Source organism: Fistularia commersonii, chromosome 21, assembly GCF_037954325.1.
Source record: "Fistularia commersonii isolate RoL2024-O1a breed Wild chromosome 21, RoL_Fcom_v1.0, whole genome shotgun sequence".
NCBI lineage: Eukaryota > Metazoa > Chordata > Actinopteri > Syngnathiformes > Fistulariidae > Fistularia > Fistularia commersonii.
Genome location: NC_141304.1, coordinates 9,870,752 through 9,883,927, shown reverse-complemented (window position 1 = coordinate 9,883,927; position 13,176 = coordinate 9,870,752). Strand labels below are relative to the sequence as shown.

The 13,176-nt window shown below is 38.4% G+C and overlaps 1 protein-coding gene across 1 annotated transcript; it reads left to right on the top strand.

The window, feature by feature from the left end:
• Positions 1-1,328: 1,328 nt before the first annotated feature.
• camk1ga (calcium/calmodulin-dependent protein kinase IGa) lies at positions 1,329-13,059 on the top strand. The gene is made up of 13 exons (XM_086168523.1): positions 1,329-1,420; positions 3,289-3,400; positions 6,980-7,105; positions 7,298-7,372; positions 7,568-7,706; positions 7,863-7,986; positions 8,095-8,170; positions 8,844-8,956; positions 10,892-10,970; positions 11,392-11,479; positions 11,740-12,080; positions 12,239-12,324; positions 12,421-13,059. Exons 2-12 carry the CDS (start codon positions 3,315-3,317, stop codon positions 12,300-12,302), a joined length of 1,311 nt encoding a protein of 436 aa, XP_086024649.1. The 5' UTR covers positions 1,329-1,420; positions 3,289-3,314; the 3' UTR covers positions 12,303-12,324; positions 12,421-13,059.
• The last annotated feature ends 117 nt before the right edge of the window (positions 13,060-13,176 follow it).

Sequence of the window (13,176 nt, the reverse complement as noted above, 5' to 3'; positions counted from 1 at the left end):
CCAATAGCATGTTTGGGAGGACATTGAATACCTCAACATCTGGCAACACTGTAGAGTACCTACAAAGATAGAGCTGGTTGATTATTGCAAGGATGCAAGCAGAAAAAAAGGGTGCACATTAAGAGGGAAGGAAAACATGGTTGGATGAGGTAACGCTTACACTAACTATCTTGTTGAGAAGACGAAGTGATGAAATCCTGTGCATAATAAGAATAGAATAGAAAGTGACATTCATTAGATTTTTTCATTCCAAAAAACAAAACTTTTTTATGGTAATTTCAAACCCTAAAATGTCTCATCCATAAAATGTCACCTACTCCATTGTCAGTAAGAGGCCTTTTCATTTTTCCTTTTTATTTTATTTTATTTTTATTTAAAAAAAGATGAACACCAGATTTATTTGATCTGGACAATGATAGAATATTTCTTATTTATTAATTGTTTTTCAATATTAGCTATACTGCTGAGTTGATCGACTTCTAAAGAAGTAAGTGTGGTCCTTCACACACCTAACATAATTCCCTCTACTACTTCACTGCATTTGCATGACCGCTGTATTTACTTCATAAATTATATTTATCAATTCCTTTCCTGTCCAGTAAAATGCATGCACCTCCAAATGTGTTCACTTTGACAGTGTGTGCTAAACTTAATCATTAAGAGTGTCAGTATAAGTTTTGAAGATGATCCTTAAACTAAGTTAGTAGCTGAAAAGACAGGGTGATATTTAACTGCACAATGATTATCTCTACTTTTAATACTTGATCATCATTTTTCATATAACATTATAATAAAACAGTAAGGATGAGTTGTTGAGTATTTCTCTAAGTCTATATTTTTAGTGATTATAAAATACATTTCAAAACATAATGAGAGAAGATATGAACATAGTTAGTTTGAGAGAGGAGGATACAGAGACTAGGGTTAGATGGAGAAGATCGATTCGCTGTGGTGACCCCTAAAGAGAAAAGTCAAAACAAGAAGAATTAAATACATTTGAAAAAATAACTCATACCATATTTCCCTCAAAATCGTATCGCAATAGAGGCAGATGATGTAAACACCAAGCTGTAATACGTTTTTTTTTTTTAAATTCAAATACAACTAACTAAATATGTCTATTCGATTATGTTTCACAACTCGACTTCTGTGCGTTGTAACTACAACGGAGGAACAACTTTGGCTACCGCGGATTCCCATTGTCATTGAACGCCTCACGGCGGACTGAAGTGAATGGAAGAGCGCGATCCGTCCCTCCCCCTCCTCCTCCTCCTCCTCCTTCTCCTCCTCCTCCTCCTCCTCCTCCTCCTCCTCCTCCTCCCTCCCTCCTCCACCCGCTGGTAAAGCGCCTCCAGACGAGTTTATACTGTCAGGTTCATCACTGATGCCTGGACTGTAGCATCTCTGCGCCGCTCCTCAGGTAAAAATGCTTTCCCCCCTCGCTTCAAATGCAACAGCTGCACATTTATTCACATTTCTTTAAAACTGTTATGATGCTATCTCATGCATTTTTTGCAGTGTTTAGATATTATTCTAACTCAAGGTTCTAAAGTCTGCAGTAGGAAAAGAAAGTTTCAATGCTAAAAAAAACTGAGACATCCGTGCAAATTTTTGTTATTTTTATGAGCAGACACGTTGTTTTGATTCTGGAAATAATAAATATACTTAAGTGTTTAACTCTCATTGTGTAATTGTGATTATATTTATTAACAAAAATTTGATAGGTGTCTCAAATGGTAAAACGAGGCCGGTCTGAAGAAGCGTGTACTGAAATACAGCGTCAGGAAATATATTGAAACATCTGCTTATATTCTTTAATTGTCAATATTTTTCTGTTGTTTGTGCCTGAAAATCCAAGTTTTTGGCATTAACCATGGGAACCATGGGAAATGAAATTCAGTGATACACATGGATCATGACTTTCTTGTTTAAAAAGTATGATCTGATACTGGTGCAATTCAATTTTTAAACATCTTTTAAAAGTTTTCTTGTGATATCCAGAGTGCAACCCCTAGATCATCAAACGACCCAGTTATTGTCTTGTCAGGGAATCAGTTGCTAATCTGTTCCCTGAGCAGACACAGGGCCGAGCAGGAGGGAAAGGTGGGAAGATTAACCAACACCTGCGATTTACCTCTCTAATCCCCTGTGTTTTTGGCCTTGTGCAACTGATAGGTACAAAACAGCTTTAGTGAGGACTGACCTCAGGCCTGGACATGCAGCTCTTTATGTAACCAGGCAGTAACTAAGGGGCGGCAAGTCAGAGGTCCCTAAATCCCCATCCCTCAAATTAGCAAGCGCTTGATTCATTTGGTAACAGCAAAACAGGAGCAATTTTAAAATATTTATCACTATTTACTAATTTCCTGCTGATTCCCAAGTAATTTTTTATTTTTTCTGTGTGGATGATTAACTTCCATTATATTGGAACACACAAGTGCATCCGTGATACACAGTTGCACTAAGAATAGAATAGAATAGAATAGAATGCACCTTTAATCGTCCCACAATTGAGAAATGTATTAGTGTATATATATATATATATATATATATATATATATATATATATATATATATATATATATATATATGTATAATATGTGAATATGTATATATATTCAATTACTATATATATATATATATATATATATATATTGTAATTAAACACATATATCAATAGAACATTTTTCTAAACAGATGAACAGATGCAAAGATACACCATTTGAACCCACTGTCCTTGGTTTTCATTGACAACAACAAGAACATTGTTTTTGGCCTCAGAAACAGGATTTTTTTTTTTCCGAATAGTAATAGTATTTGGCTTATATGGTCTCTGCCTGGTGATAGAAAAAAAGAATTGCACAAAAAGAATTGCAGTGTTGCCCTCCATAAAGAGTCAGAACTCCAAGATTTATTGACATGGATGGTACATTTAGTCACTTCCTGTATCAGAGACTTAAAGTCTCTCATCCATTCCTCTGGATTTTTATACATCTACTGTATCTGAGCTACTTTCTGCTTTTCCTGTAACTGTTATCCCAGCTGAATTACCTCGACCACAACAAATTCCTGTGTCCCTACAGCTGCCATTTATTTATTTATTTTTGATTTTATCATATTTCTTCAGTCATTTAAAGGATCTCACTTTTCCATGTAATCTGAAAAATGCAATCTCCACTGTCTTGATGTTAAACAACCACACAAAGCACGGAAACTCTTCAATAGCCGCACAGTTCATTTCCCTACACTTGCATTCCCCAAAGAGATCTGTCTTTCGTATACTTTCAGGAGTCTACGGCAACGTCAGAGCCAAGATGGGGCGGAAAGAGATCACCTGCACCTGGAAGAAAAGCACCAGTAACATCAAGGAGGTGTTTGACTTCAAGGGGAAAATGGGATCGTAAGTACAAATTCTAAAAAACTCAGAGTAGAAGGAATGGGCTTACTGACATTGATAGGAGGCTGGTTGTATTATTTTTAATTTCTTTTTAGAAATTCCATGCTGCCAAATGTGTACGTATGTGCATTTATCACAAAAAACAGAGCTAGTGCCTTGTACATTACAACTCCTCTCCCTTTTTTATGATCTGAAAGCCAACTTTTGGGGAACCAGTTTTGCTGATTTGACAAAGCAGGAATTCCCATTGCATGAAAATCAGCATCGGGATACTGTCACAAGGACACAGTTTCAATCCATCTATTTAATTTGAAATTGTGAATAATTCACAATTCACGTCATAAAATTCTTCATATGTCGAATGAATAACTCATGACATGAACACAGGAGGGTTTCGAAGTTTCCGTTTGAATCTTATGTCAAGCCCTTAGGCTACCTGTGAATCTGTGTATGTGTATGTGTGTTGCATGCAGAGCAAATAACTTAGATCTAATTATATAAGTATATATTAATAACTTAACTTAGAAATCAGTTCATGCTCATAACGGATTAAGACCCGTCGCAGCAGGAAATGGAAAGTGTAATCGCAGTCTACTTCTGATTGGTGAGTCCCAGCCAATCCCCGATGACTTGCTCACAGTCACCCTAATGAGTTAGACCTTAGTTGCACTTCCCAGTGCTTACAATAGCAGTTTCTCCCATGCTTAACTTTTATTCGATAGTGTTGATCGAGGACAAATCTTCAGTTGTTGTCTCAAAGTGCCAGATTGAGTCTGGAGCAGGAATGAATCTTGTTTTCCTTCTTTAAACAACATTTACACTGTTTTGCCTTGTAAATCGCCCAATGATAATACATTTGCAGTAAATCAGTAAACATTGATTATTATTGATAATACTTATACGGTTACCTTTTGTTTTTCCAGTTTGTTCATGTTTGATATTATTGTTGTGACGGTATTTGTTCCATTGAAGTTCTATCTGCACCTCTTTGAGTGAGGACGCGGCTTTACAACCTCCCCGGTAATAAGGCTCAGCACAGTGGATAATCCTTTCATTACTTCCCTCAGTGCAGGTTTCATCAATGGAGCGTCTTCCCTCGATCTTGTATAATCCAGTCAGGTCCGTGTCTGCCAGCTGAGCACCCTCAGTCCTGGCCTATGGGCGGACAGCAATACTTCCAGATTTACTCAAAAAAGATCAGTATTTGGCAACCAATATTTGACTTTCCATGCCAGCAGTTAATTGACGTAGAGATTGCTAACAAGGGCCAACAATGAAAACCTGTGTGTGCCCCAGTAAGCGTGGTAAAACCTGAATTACCAACGACGCATTCGCGATTTTTTGTTCAAGTTTTGTTTGTGTCGAGTGTCTCTAGAAACACGTGTCCAGCTTGGTCTTTTAAAAAGCAACCTGTGATAATTGCTGTTTGAATAACCTTACTGGTGTCGCTGCCTGCTGCAGCTCAAAGCTGCTTACGCCGCTCTGCCATTGACTGGCTGTGAATGAGTCAGGTGTGTGCATGTGTCTATATGCATGTGTGTGTGTGTGTGTGTGTGCATGTGTGTGTTACAGGCTCCTGGACACTTACGTCAGAATAGAGCAGAGCAGGAACATCCTAGCACCACTTCATTAAAGGATTATTGGGTCTGACTGACTACATGTGCGTGTGTGTGTGTGCATGTGTGTGAGCATGTGTGTGTCCAAGATGTGAATGTGCGGGTGGTGTAATCAGGCGCAAGTGTGCAATTGTGTGAGCATATTCAACAGATCCGTCATTTTGCAGCATGGCGTGAACAGTGTCTGAAACATGTGTTTTGAATTTTTGATTTTCACAAACATATTCAGCATATCAACAACAACATGCATTTTTACATGGCTGGCTGGAGACATAGCCGGGTGTGAGATACATGCACCTCATGCAGGAATAGAGTCATCCAGAAATATTTGATTACTTGACTGATAAGTGAAAGCACAGTACTGACAAACATCAAAAATGTATTTAAAGTGTAAAATATGGTACTCATTACACAGATCATTATTATGGTATTCTATAATGCATATAATCTAATTTTAGAAATAATATAATGTAATATATATATATATACACACATATATATATGTATAATATTACATATGTAATGCACATAGAAGTATATAATAATGTAAAATAATGTATTTCTGCCACTAACAAATATGTGTACTAAGTATAGTGTGTAACTTTCCATCATTCAGACTCATGATAACATTAATTATTTGCATGTACCATTTCTTTCTTTCATTACCTTATTCATTCTGGAAAGACAAATATAGACAAAGTTTCTTTTTACACATCTCAACTCATGCATTCATAGCTACATCATAGACCCTGCACTGCTAAATCTCACTGACTAAAGTTAGATAGCATTGGTATTTTCACATTACTTGTTCTTACGCACGGTTGCATATCCAGCTGTGCATATCAGTGGTAATCCTGGGGAGATATTTAAGGGAGGCAGAGCACAATGGCAAACCTTTCCCACATCAATGGTCGAAGGGGAATTCTGGGGGCGTTTACCCTGGGTGGCCGTTAGGGGGAGCGTATGACATCAACCAACATCTCTTTATAATGACCGCAGCAAAGACAGGGATTTCCATAAGCACTTTAAATTCTATCCTGCACAACCAGGAGGAGATTTATTTCCCTGTTCCAACCCCATCACCTCTGGAGATTCCTTCTGCTGTAATTATTAAGAATGTGACCAAAAGATGATTCAGTCTATTACTTTTGAGAAGATTCTTGTATTTTTTACTTTTGCTTGACTGTTGAGAGTCTAATTGTGTTCGAAAACACCAAGTTTTAATTTCTTCCTCACCTTTTTTTTTCTGTTTTTCAGACTAGTTATGCTTGCTCTGCATGTAACTTTTTTCCTCTAATAACATTACCTTAGATAAACAAAAAAAAACAATTCCCTTGGTGGATCTAAAGTCACTTCAATCAACATTCCGGTAGTGTTTATTGACAAGCAGTTAAAGGCATGATTGAGAATTAACATCATTGGAGATTAAGGAGTTGCTATGGATACTTGTGATACGATAAAGGAAATAAGATTATAATAATTTTATGACAGGCCATTCATAAAAAGCAATTTCATTTCACATATATGTATGCAAGATTCCCAGCCCAAAAACATGGAAACAGGAGGTCTTTTCTGTTTTCTGTTCTGGTTCGTCATGTGATTTCAAATAAGTTTAGACAGTTATTTGGAATCACATGATTCAGGCACAACATTTTCATTTTTCTTAGACTTATCTGTCTCAAGAGGGCTTAGAACGAGATTCAAGTCCGTCACTGATCTGAGCATGTAACCATGGTTCTCTGTAAATGTAACACACACACAAAAAAAAATTTTTAATAAAAAAAATTTCAATACCCCGCCAAGAAGCCTCATGGTAATTAGTGAAACTGCAAACAATAAATAAGTACTGAATTTATACAATTATTTTACTGTTAATGTGATTAGCATTTTGCAATTGTTTTTTCATTCATTTTGTCTTTATTTAAGCTACTTACCATTCATACTTTTGTTATTTCTGCTTGGACAGGGGTTCGTTCTCGGAGGTGTTCATGGTGAGGGAGAAGAAAACCGGGAAACTCTACGCTCTGAAATGTCTGAAGAAGAAACACCTTGTTCACAGCAACCTGGAAAATGAAATCAACGTTCTGAGGAGGTAATGTTTTAGGGTTTTTTTTCGGTTTACCATGTGTTACTGTCATACCTAGTACACACAAACAAATTTCCTTTTTGCAATGGAAATTCCTGTTTAAATACAAGGAATTATATTTATTTCATAAGGAAACAGGAAGAAGAACTGCTGAAAACATCTCACTAAACTGGTGGCTTTTTTTTCCCACAATTTCAGGATAAAGCACGACAACGTGGTGGGACTGGAGGATTTTTACGAGACCCGAACTCACTATTACCTGGTCATGCAGCTGTGAGTGGTCTTTGTCACCTTTTGCAAAATATTAACTTTCCTGTAAAAGTGAAATATTATATTTGAACACAAAAGTGAACTATGTGTCCGTTTGTCAAGTATATACCTGCAAAGTCAGAAACATTTGTGACGTTCTTCTGTGTGTGTGTGTGTGTGTGTGTGTGTGTGTGTGTGTGTGTGTGTGTGCGTGCACAGTGTGTCTGGTGGGGAACTATTTGATCGTATTCTAGATAAAGGGGTCTTCACGGAGCAGGATGCCAGCCTAGTCATCCAGCAGGTGCTGCAGGCTGTCAGCTACCTGCATGAAAACAGCATAGTACACAGAGACCTGAAGGTAACACACACACACACACACACACACACACACACACACACACACACACACACACACACACACACACACACACACAACCACAAAAGTACATTTGGGCAAAGCTGCCAATTAAATTGCTACACATTTCATATGACTGTCGCTCTCTTCACTGGGCAGCCTGAAAACCTGCTGTACTACAACTCCGATGAGAATTCAAAGATCATGGTCAGTGACTTTGGTCTGTCCAAGACATTGGAGCACGGCGTAATGTCCACGGCCTGCGGGACTCCGGGATATGTCGGTCAGTTACTAGCTGGAAATTCAAGGCTATAAATTCCCCTCACAGAAATCAAGTTTGTTGTTCTTTCACTGCAAGCCCTGTTGCAATTCACCTTCTCTGTTCCTGCAGCCCCAGAGGTTCTGGCCAGGAAACCCTACAGCAAAGAAGTGGACTGCTGGTCCATCGGAGTCATCACTTACATCCTGTGAGTACATGGGAAGAGATGATGAGATGTACTTTATTGATCCCAGGATTGGGATATTATTTGGCAACAGCAGCATAACATTATCCAAGGAGAAGATTTATGGACGTAGTGAGAGAGGATATAATGGTAGTTGGTGTGAGAGAAGAGAATACAGAGAATAGTGTTTGATGGAGAGGGTTGATTTGCTGTGGTGACCCCTGAAGGGAAAAGCCAAAATGAGAAAAAGAAAAAGAAGAAAAAGAAGCATAGAAGGAGTGTAGAGTATTATCTAAGTGTCTATATGAATTTACCTCATATACAGCATGAAATAAAAATAAAAGCTGGAAATAAATGCTAGATGCATATCATATACAGCAGAAAATAAAAGCTATGTGAAAAGCAATATGCGTGATTATTTCCCACAGGAAGAATCAGTGGATGCATAATCTAACCATCTAATCAGAAGTGCATGACCTCTGCATGTTTAATGGGTTTAATATGCCCTATATTACAGAGGCCATGATAACTCAATTACTTGGACACTTCCTGTTATGAAAATATCCCACTGAATGAATTTAAAACAAATCTCACTGACACAAATTCACATTAAAAGAGGAAATTCCAAAAAAATAAAAAATAAAAAAACATTTAAAAAAAAGGGCAAAATTGTTAACTGGTTGTGTCGTTGCTGCAGGCTGTGCGGCTACCCTCCGTTCTTCGACGAGAGCGAAACACGTCTGTTCTCAAAGATCATGAGAGCTGAGTACGCTTTTCACACACCCTTCTGGGATGACATCTCTGACTCAGGTAATAGATTTTAATACTAATCATAACCTCAATAACAATTGGTAATACGACATATTAGATTAAAAAAAAAGTCTTCTCTGGACATAAATAAATGAAAGACTCTTGTGCGGTCTCTTTTTAAGAGCAAAGATGATATTCCATATTTGCCCTGGCTGTCATTGTAACCAATAAGTGTATGACGATGTTTAGAATTAAGTCACTGTTGGTGCTCAGAAATTCTCACTTGATTTCATTACTTAGTGCTCAAAAGGCCAATATCCAACTATAGTTTACGTCTCGAAAAGTGAAAAAAAAAATCTCTTATCATAAGGGTTAAATATCCGACCTCGGATTAACTAAGTAAACTAAGTATAGATGAGCTTAACCCAATATAGGTCAGTGCGCAGTGACATCACCTCCTAAAGACAGCAATAGTGACTTGACCTTCTTGGATTAAATCGCATATAAAGACCATGTGCCCTCGCCTGCCAGCAATGAGGGGGTTCTCTACCTGCCAAATGTCCCTGTAACGTTTGGCAGCCCAAAAAGCCTGAAAAGTTAAGGTTCAAGTTTTATGTTTTGTCTTCTTACCACCCTGACTGTATTGGAGGGGAAATGGAATTAAGTCTCTATTATTGGTAATGATGTGCAATTTTGAGCCTCATTAATTGATTGATGCATACAAACAGTAAATGTTGGCCACTGGAAATCCAAACTCAGTTTTTTCCAGTCATTACCAAAATCCAGAAAATCTTAATCTTTGTTTGGGATCTGTTTTTTAAAGTAACTGGACGGGGTTTTTGAATCCCCCAAAACACTGTCACCATTCACTCTCAACATTCAGATATGGTTTGCTGCTCTTGGAGAGCACAACACCTGTTTCCTAAAATACAACTCAAACTGGTTCGGTAGAGGAGGTGACGACAAAACACTTCAATGACGTTGCTTTGACGGAGATACAAATTTCTATTATGAATGAATACACTCGGTCAAAAACATCAAACATAATGTGTTGTGAAACTTTTCAAATATACGGCAGCAGTCGTACAACCGTCACGCCATCTGCCACGTAACCTGAGTTGGTCCAAAGATAAGCCTTTGTGATCGGACAATGGCCTTTCTCCAGCTCCTACTTTCAAGGTGCGGTTATATCATGGCTAGAGTTAGACTCTCCTAAACTAGAGACTGGAAACTATCCAATTTAGGAGGGGTACACAAAATCAATGTACCAAAAAAAAAAATGTTCTTGTGCCATAAAATTGAATAACACATCATTTGACCAAAAGATTATTTTAAGCCCCACATGGTATAAAACAGTTATAAAATAATGACATTAAATTCACAGCTCCTTTTTTTCAGACCCTTTGTGAAATGTAATATAAGCTAAATGCCATGGAAATAAATAAATAAATAATTACCCGAAATGACCGAAGCTCGACAATATTTTTTTGATTTTGTCTTAATGTGACGCCTCAGACTGAGGTTCGAGGCAGTCAAAGGCAGCTTGCTGCTAATCTTATTTCAGCTTGTTCTGTAATGGTGTTATCCGCTACAGCAGGAAGAAAAAGCCGGTCAACATTAAACGACTCCGAAAGGCATTCTAAACGTTTCAGTTGGAAAGAGTTTGGTGAATTATCAGAGTTGTTTTATCTGTTTTATATTCTGTGCACATACAGCTTTTATGATCCATCAGAATGCTGTTTTTAACCAATTAATGGACAAACTAGCTGGGTTTTTTATCCACAAGTAAATGCAACTATAAAATTTTGTTTGAACAATAGTTTGAAGGAAACTCGATCCTAAGATTTTTGATCCAGCTGAGTTTTTTTCTTCACAAATTCATTCAGAGAGCTTTGAATATTATAACCTTGCTACATATATATACATACTGTACATATATACACTTATACACATATATATTATTATATTAAAAGGTATTTTGTTATGTTTCCACAGCAAAAGATTTTATCAGGAACATGATGGAGAAAAACCCAATGAAACGATTTACCACTGAGCAGGCGCTCAGACATCCCTGGTCAGTTTGACACACACACACACACACACACACACACACACACACACACACACACACACACACACACACACACACACACACACACACACACACACACACACACATCAGAGAGTATGTCATCTGGGTTGATACCGATACAGTTGTATCAAGAACGCTGATTTCTGTTGATCTTCAAAAAGTAACTTTTAGATTGCACAATGCAAAGACAAAACAAATCAACTGTTAATAAAAATGTTCTGTTGATGAAAAAAAAACAAAAACTGATAATCCAACATCATCTCTGGAATATGTGGACCTTACTCTCAACCTAACTCATCTTCTAAACATAAGGACTTGTAAAGATGCGGACATTTTGTTCACTGCAAACAAATAAACCCGCAATTCCCAGCGAACCGACTGCTGTCCCTTAACTGTCACACAGGATTGCTGGAAACACAGCGAAAGACGTGGACATCTATCAGTCCGTGTGTGAACAGATGGAAAGAAGCTTTGCCAAATCCAAGTGGAAGGTGAGTGATGCTATAAGTGAAATTTATGTTGACTGTTTCCTTTGCCTGTTTACGTTATTACCCTCCATTGTGATAAAAATATATTCAATAGATATTTTAGTATATATTTTTTTGACTGCTCATTACTCATGATAGATGCGCCACAAATGGGCCCAGAACCTTTATCCTATCACAGCATAAAATTTCAAGTGTAATGAGCAGTTAATCACGATCCCGTCCTGTTTCGAGCTCACCCCGTTTTTATGTCCCCGACCCAACAGCAAGCCTTTAACGCGAGCGCAGCCATCACGCACATGAAGAAACTCCAGCTGTCTCACCGCGAGGACACCTCTGCTGCAGTGTGTTTGCCCAGCATCGTAGTGCACTCCTCCTCCCAGACAGACCTGGGGACCCTGGGGTGCTGCAGGGATGAGGCCGAAGGCCTTGACCCAAACGGAAACCCCTTCCATCTATCCTGCGCTAGTTCGGAGCCCAGCATGGGTCTCTGCCCGCCGCTCAGAGGCAGCAACAGCGAGCCTGGCTACGCGCTAGCTGTCAACGAGCCCAGAGAAACCCATTCTTTTCACCCGGATAGCGAATCACCTTTCAGATCATCCAAAAGGTGAGTTTGTAGCAGTCGGTCATACCGGCCTCCTGGAAATATGATGAAATGATAAAGTTATACCTAAGTATAGTTCAAAAGGCTATTTCCTCTTCTTATTTCTCCAAGTCAGTAATTATCTGATTAATTGTGACAAAAAACGTTACTCATTGTTTCAGCATGGATGGAGTGGCTCAGCGAAAAAAACCTGCAGTTCAGTCTGGAGTTTGCACCGTCATGTGATTGGTCTTGGCTTGCAACGCAGGTATGAAGTCTTCCCTCTCCAAAACTGAAAATGCGAATAACTGACCTGCACCAGCTGGAAAAATTAAAAACACCTATTATTTGTCTCCCATTTCAGGTGCTGGCATTGGTGAAATATCCCCGGTGCAAAGACGGCGGCACGTTCGCTGTGCAACGTTCCTGTTTAGGATCTCAGTGAAAATAAACAAACAAAAAACAAAACAAGCAAAAAACATTTCCGTAAAAGACTCATCCCATGGCCTGGAAGGGCTGTGAACATTTAACCAAGCATGAGCTGGAATTCAAACAAAATACAGATCAATGTGTTTTGTTCCACTGTATCGATCAATATCTATTAATGCCAACATGAAACTGAATTAACAAAAACATACTAGTCTTGTGTAGATTTAGGAAGCATGTGCAAAGCAAGAGCTAATATATGCTAGTTTAGAGGTGCATTGGATCAATATTGATCTCTAACGGCTCGTGTATCAGTCTTTTTCCACATATAATCGATATTTCAGAGCCATACTATCCACACGGTCTGTTGTAACACTTTTTCACTGACGCTTGCGCAAAGATGCTGGAAGGAAACTGTTTCTTCTTCATGAGATTAGGGGCGAGGTCGTTGTGTGTTTACCTGCTGGTGTTTGTGATTTGTAAATAAGCTGCTCCTGAACTGACCTCATCAAGTGCCACAAGCCAGTTGTAAAGACGCTATATGAATGTTAGCGAATGCCGAGGGTGATTCTGCATTCAAACATATTGTCATTGACGCGTGTTTATGACAATTATTTTCTCAATAAATAGCGACCAACAACGGGCGTCCTTTTCTTTTTCTCTGTGTCTTTGAGACCACCCACAACACACATCA

Excerpts from the sequence above, each read along its gene's own strand:
- camk1ga (XM_086168523.1), top strand. The coding sequence starts at position 3,315 with ATGGGGCGGAAAGAGATCACCTGCACCTGGAAGAAAAGCACCAGTAAC. Across the intron at positions 8,171-8,843 it reads GGAGTCATCACTTACATCCT|GCTGTGCGGCTACCCTCCGT; the intron begins GTGAGTACATGG and ends TCGTTGCTGCAG. Across the intron at positions 12,081-12,238 it reads CCTTTCAGATCATCCAAAAG|CATGGATGGAGTGGCTCAGC; the intron begins GTGAGTTTGTAG and ends TCATTGTTTCAG.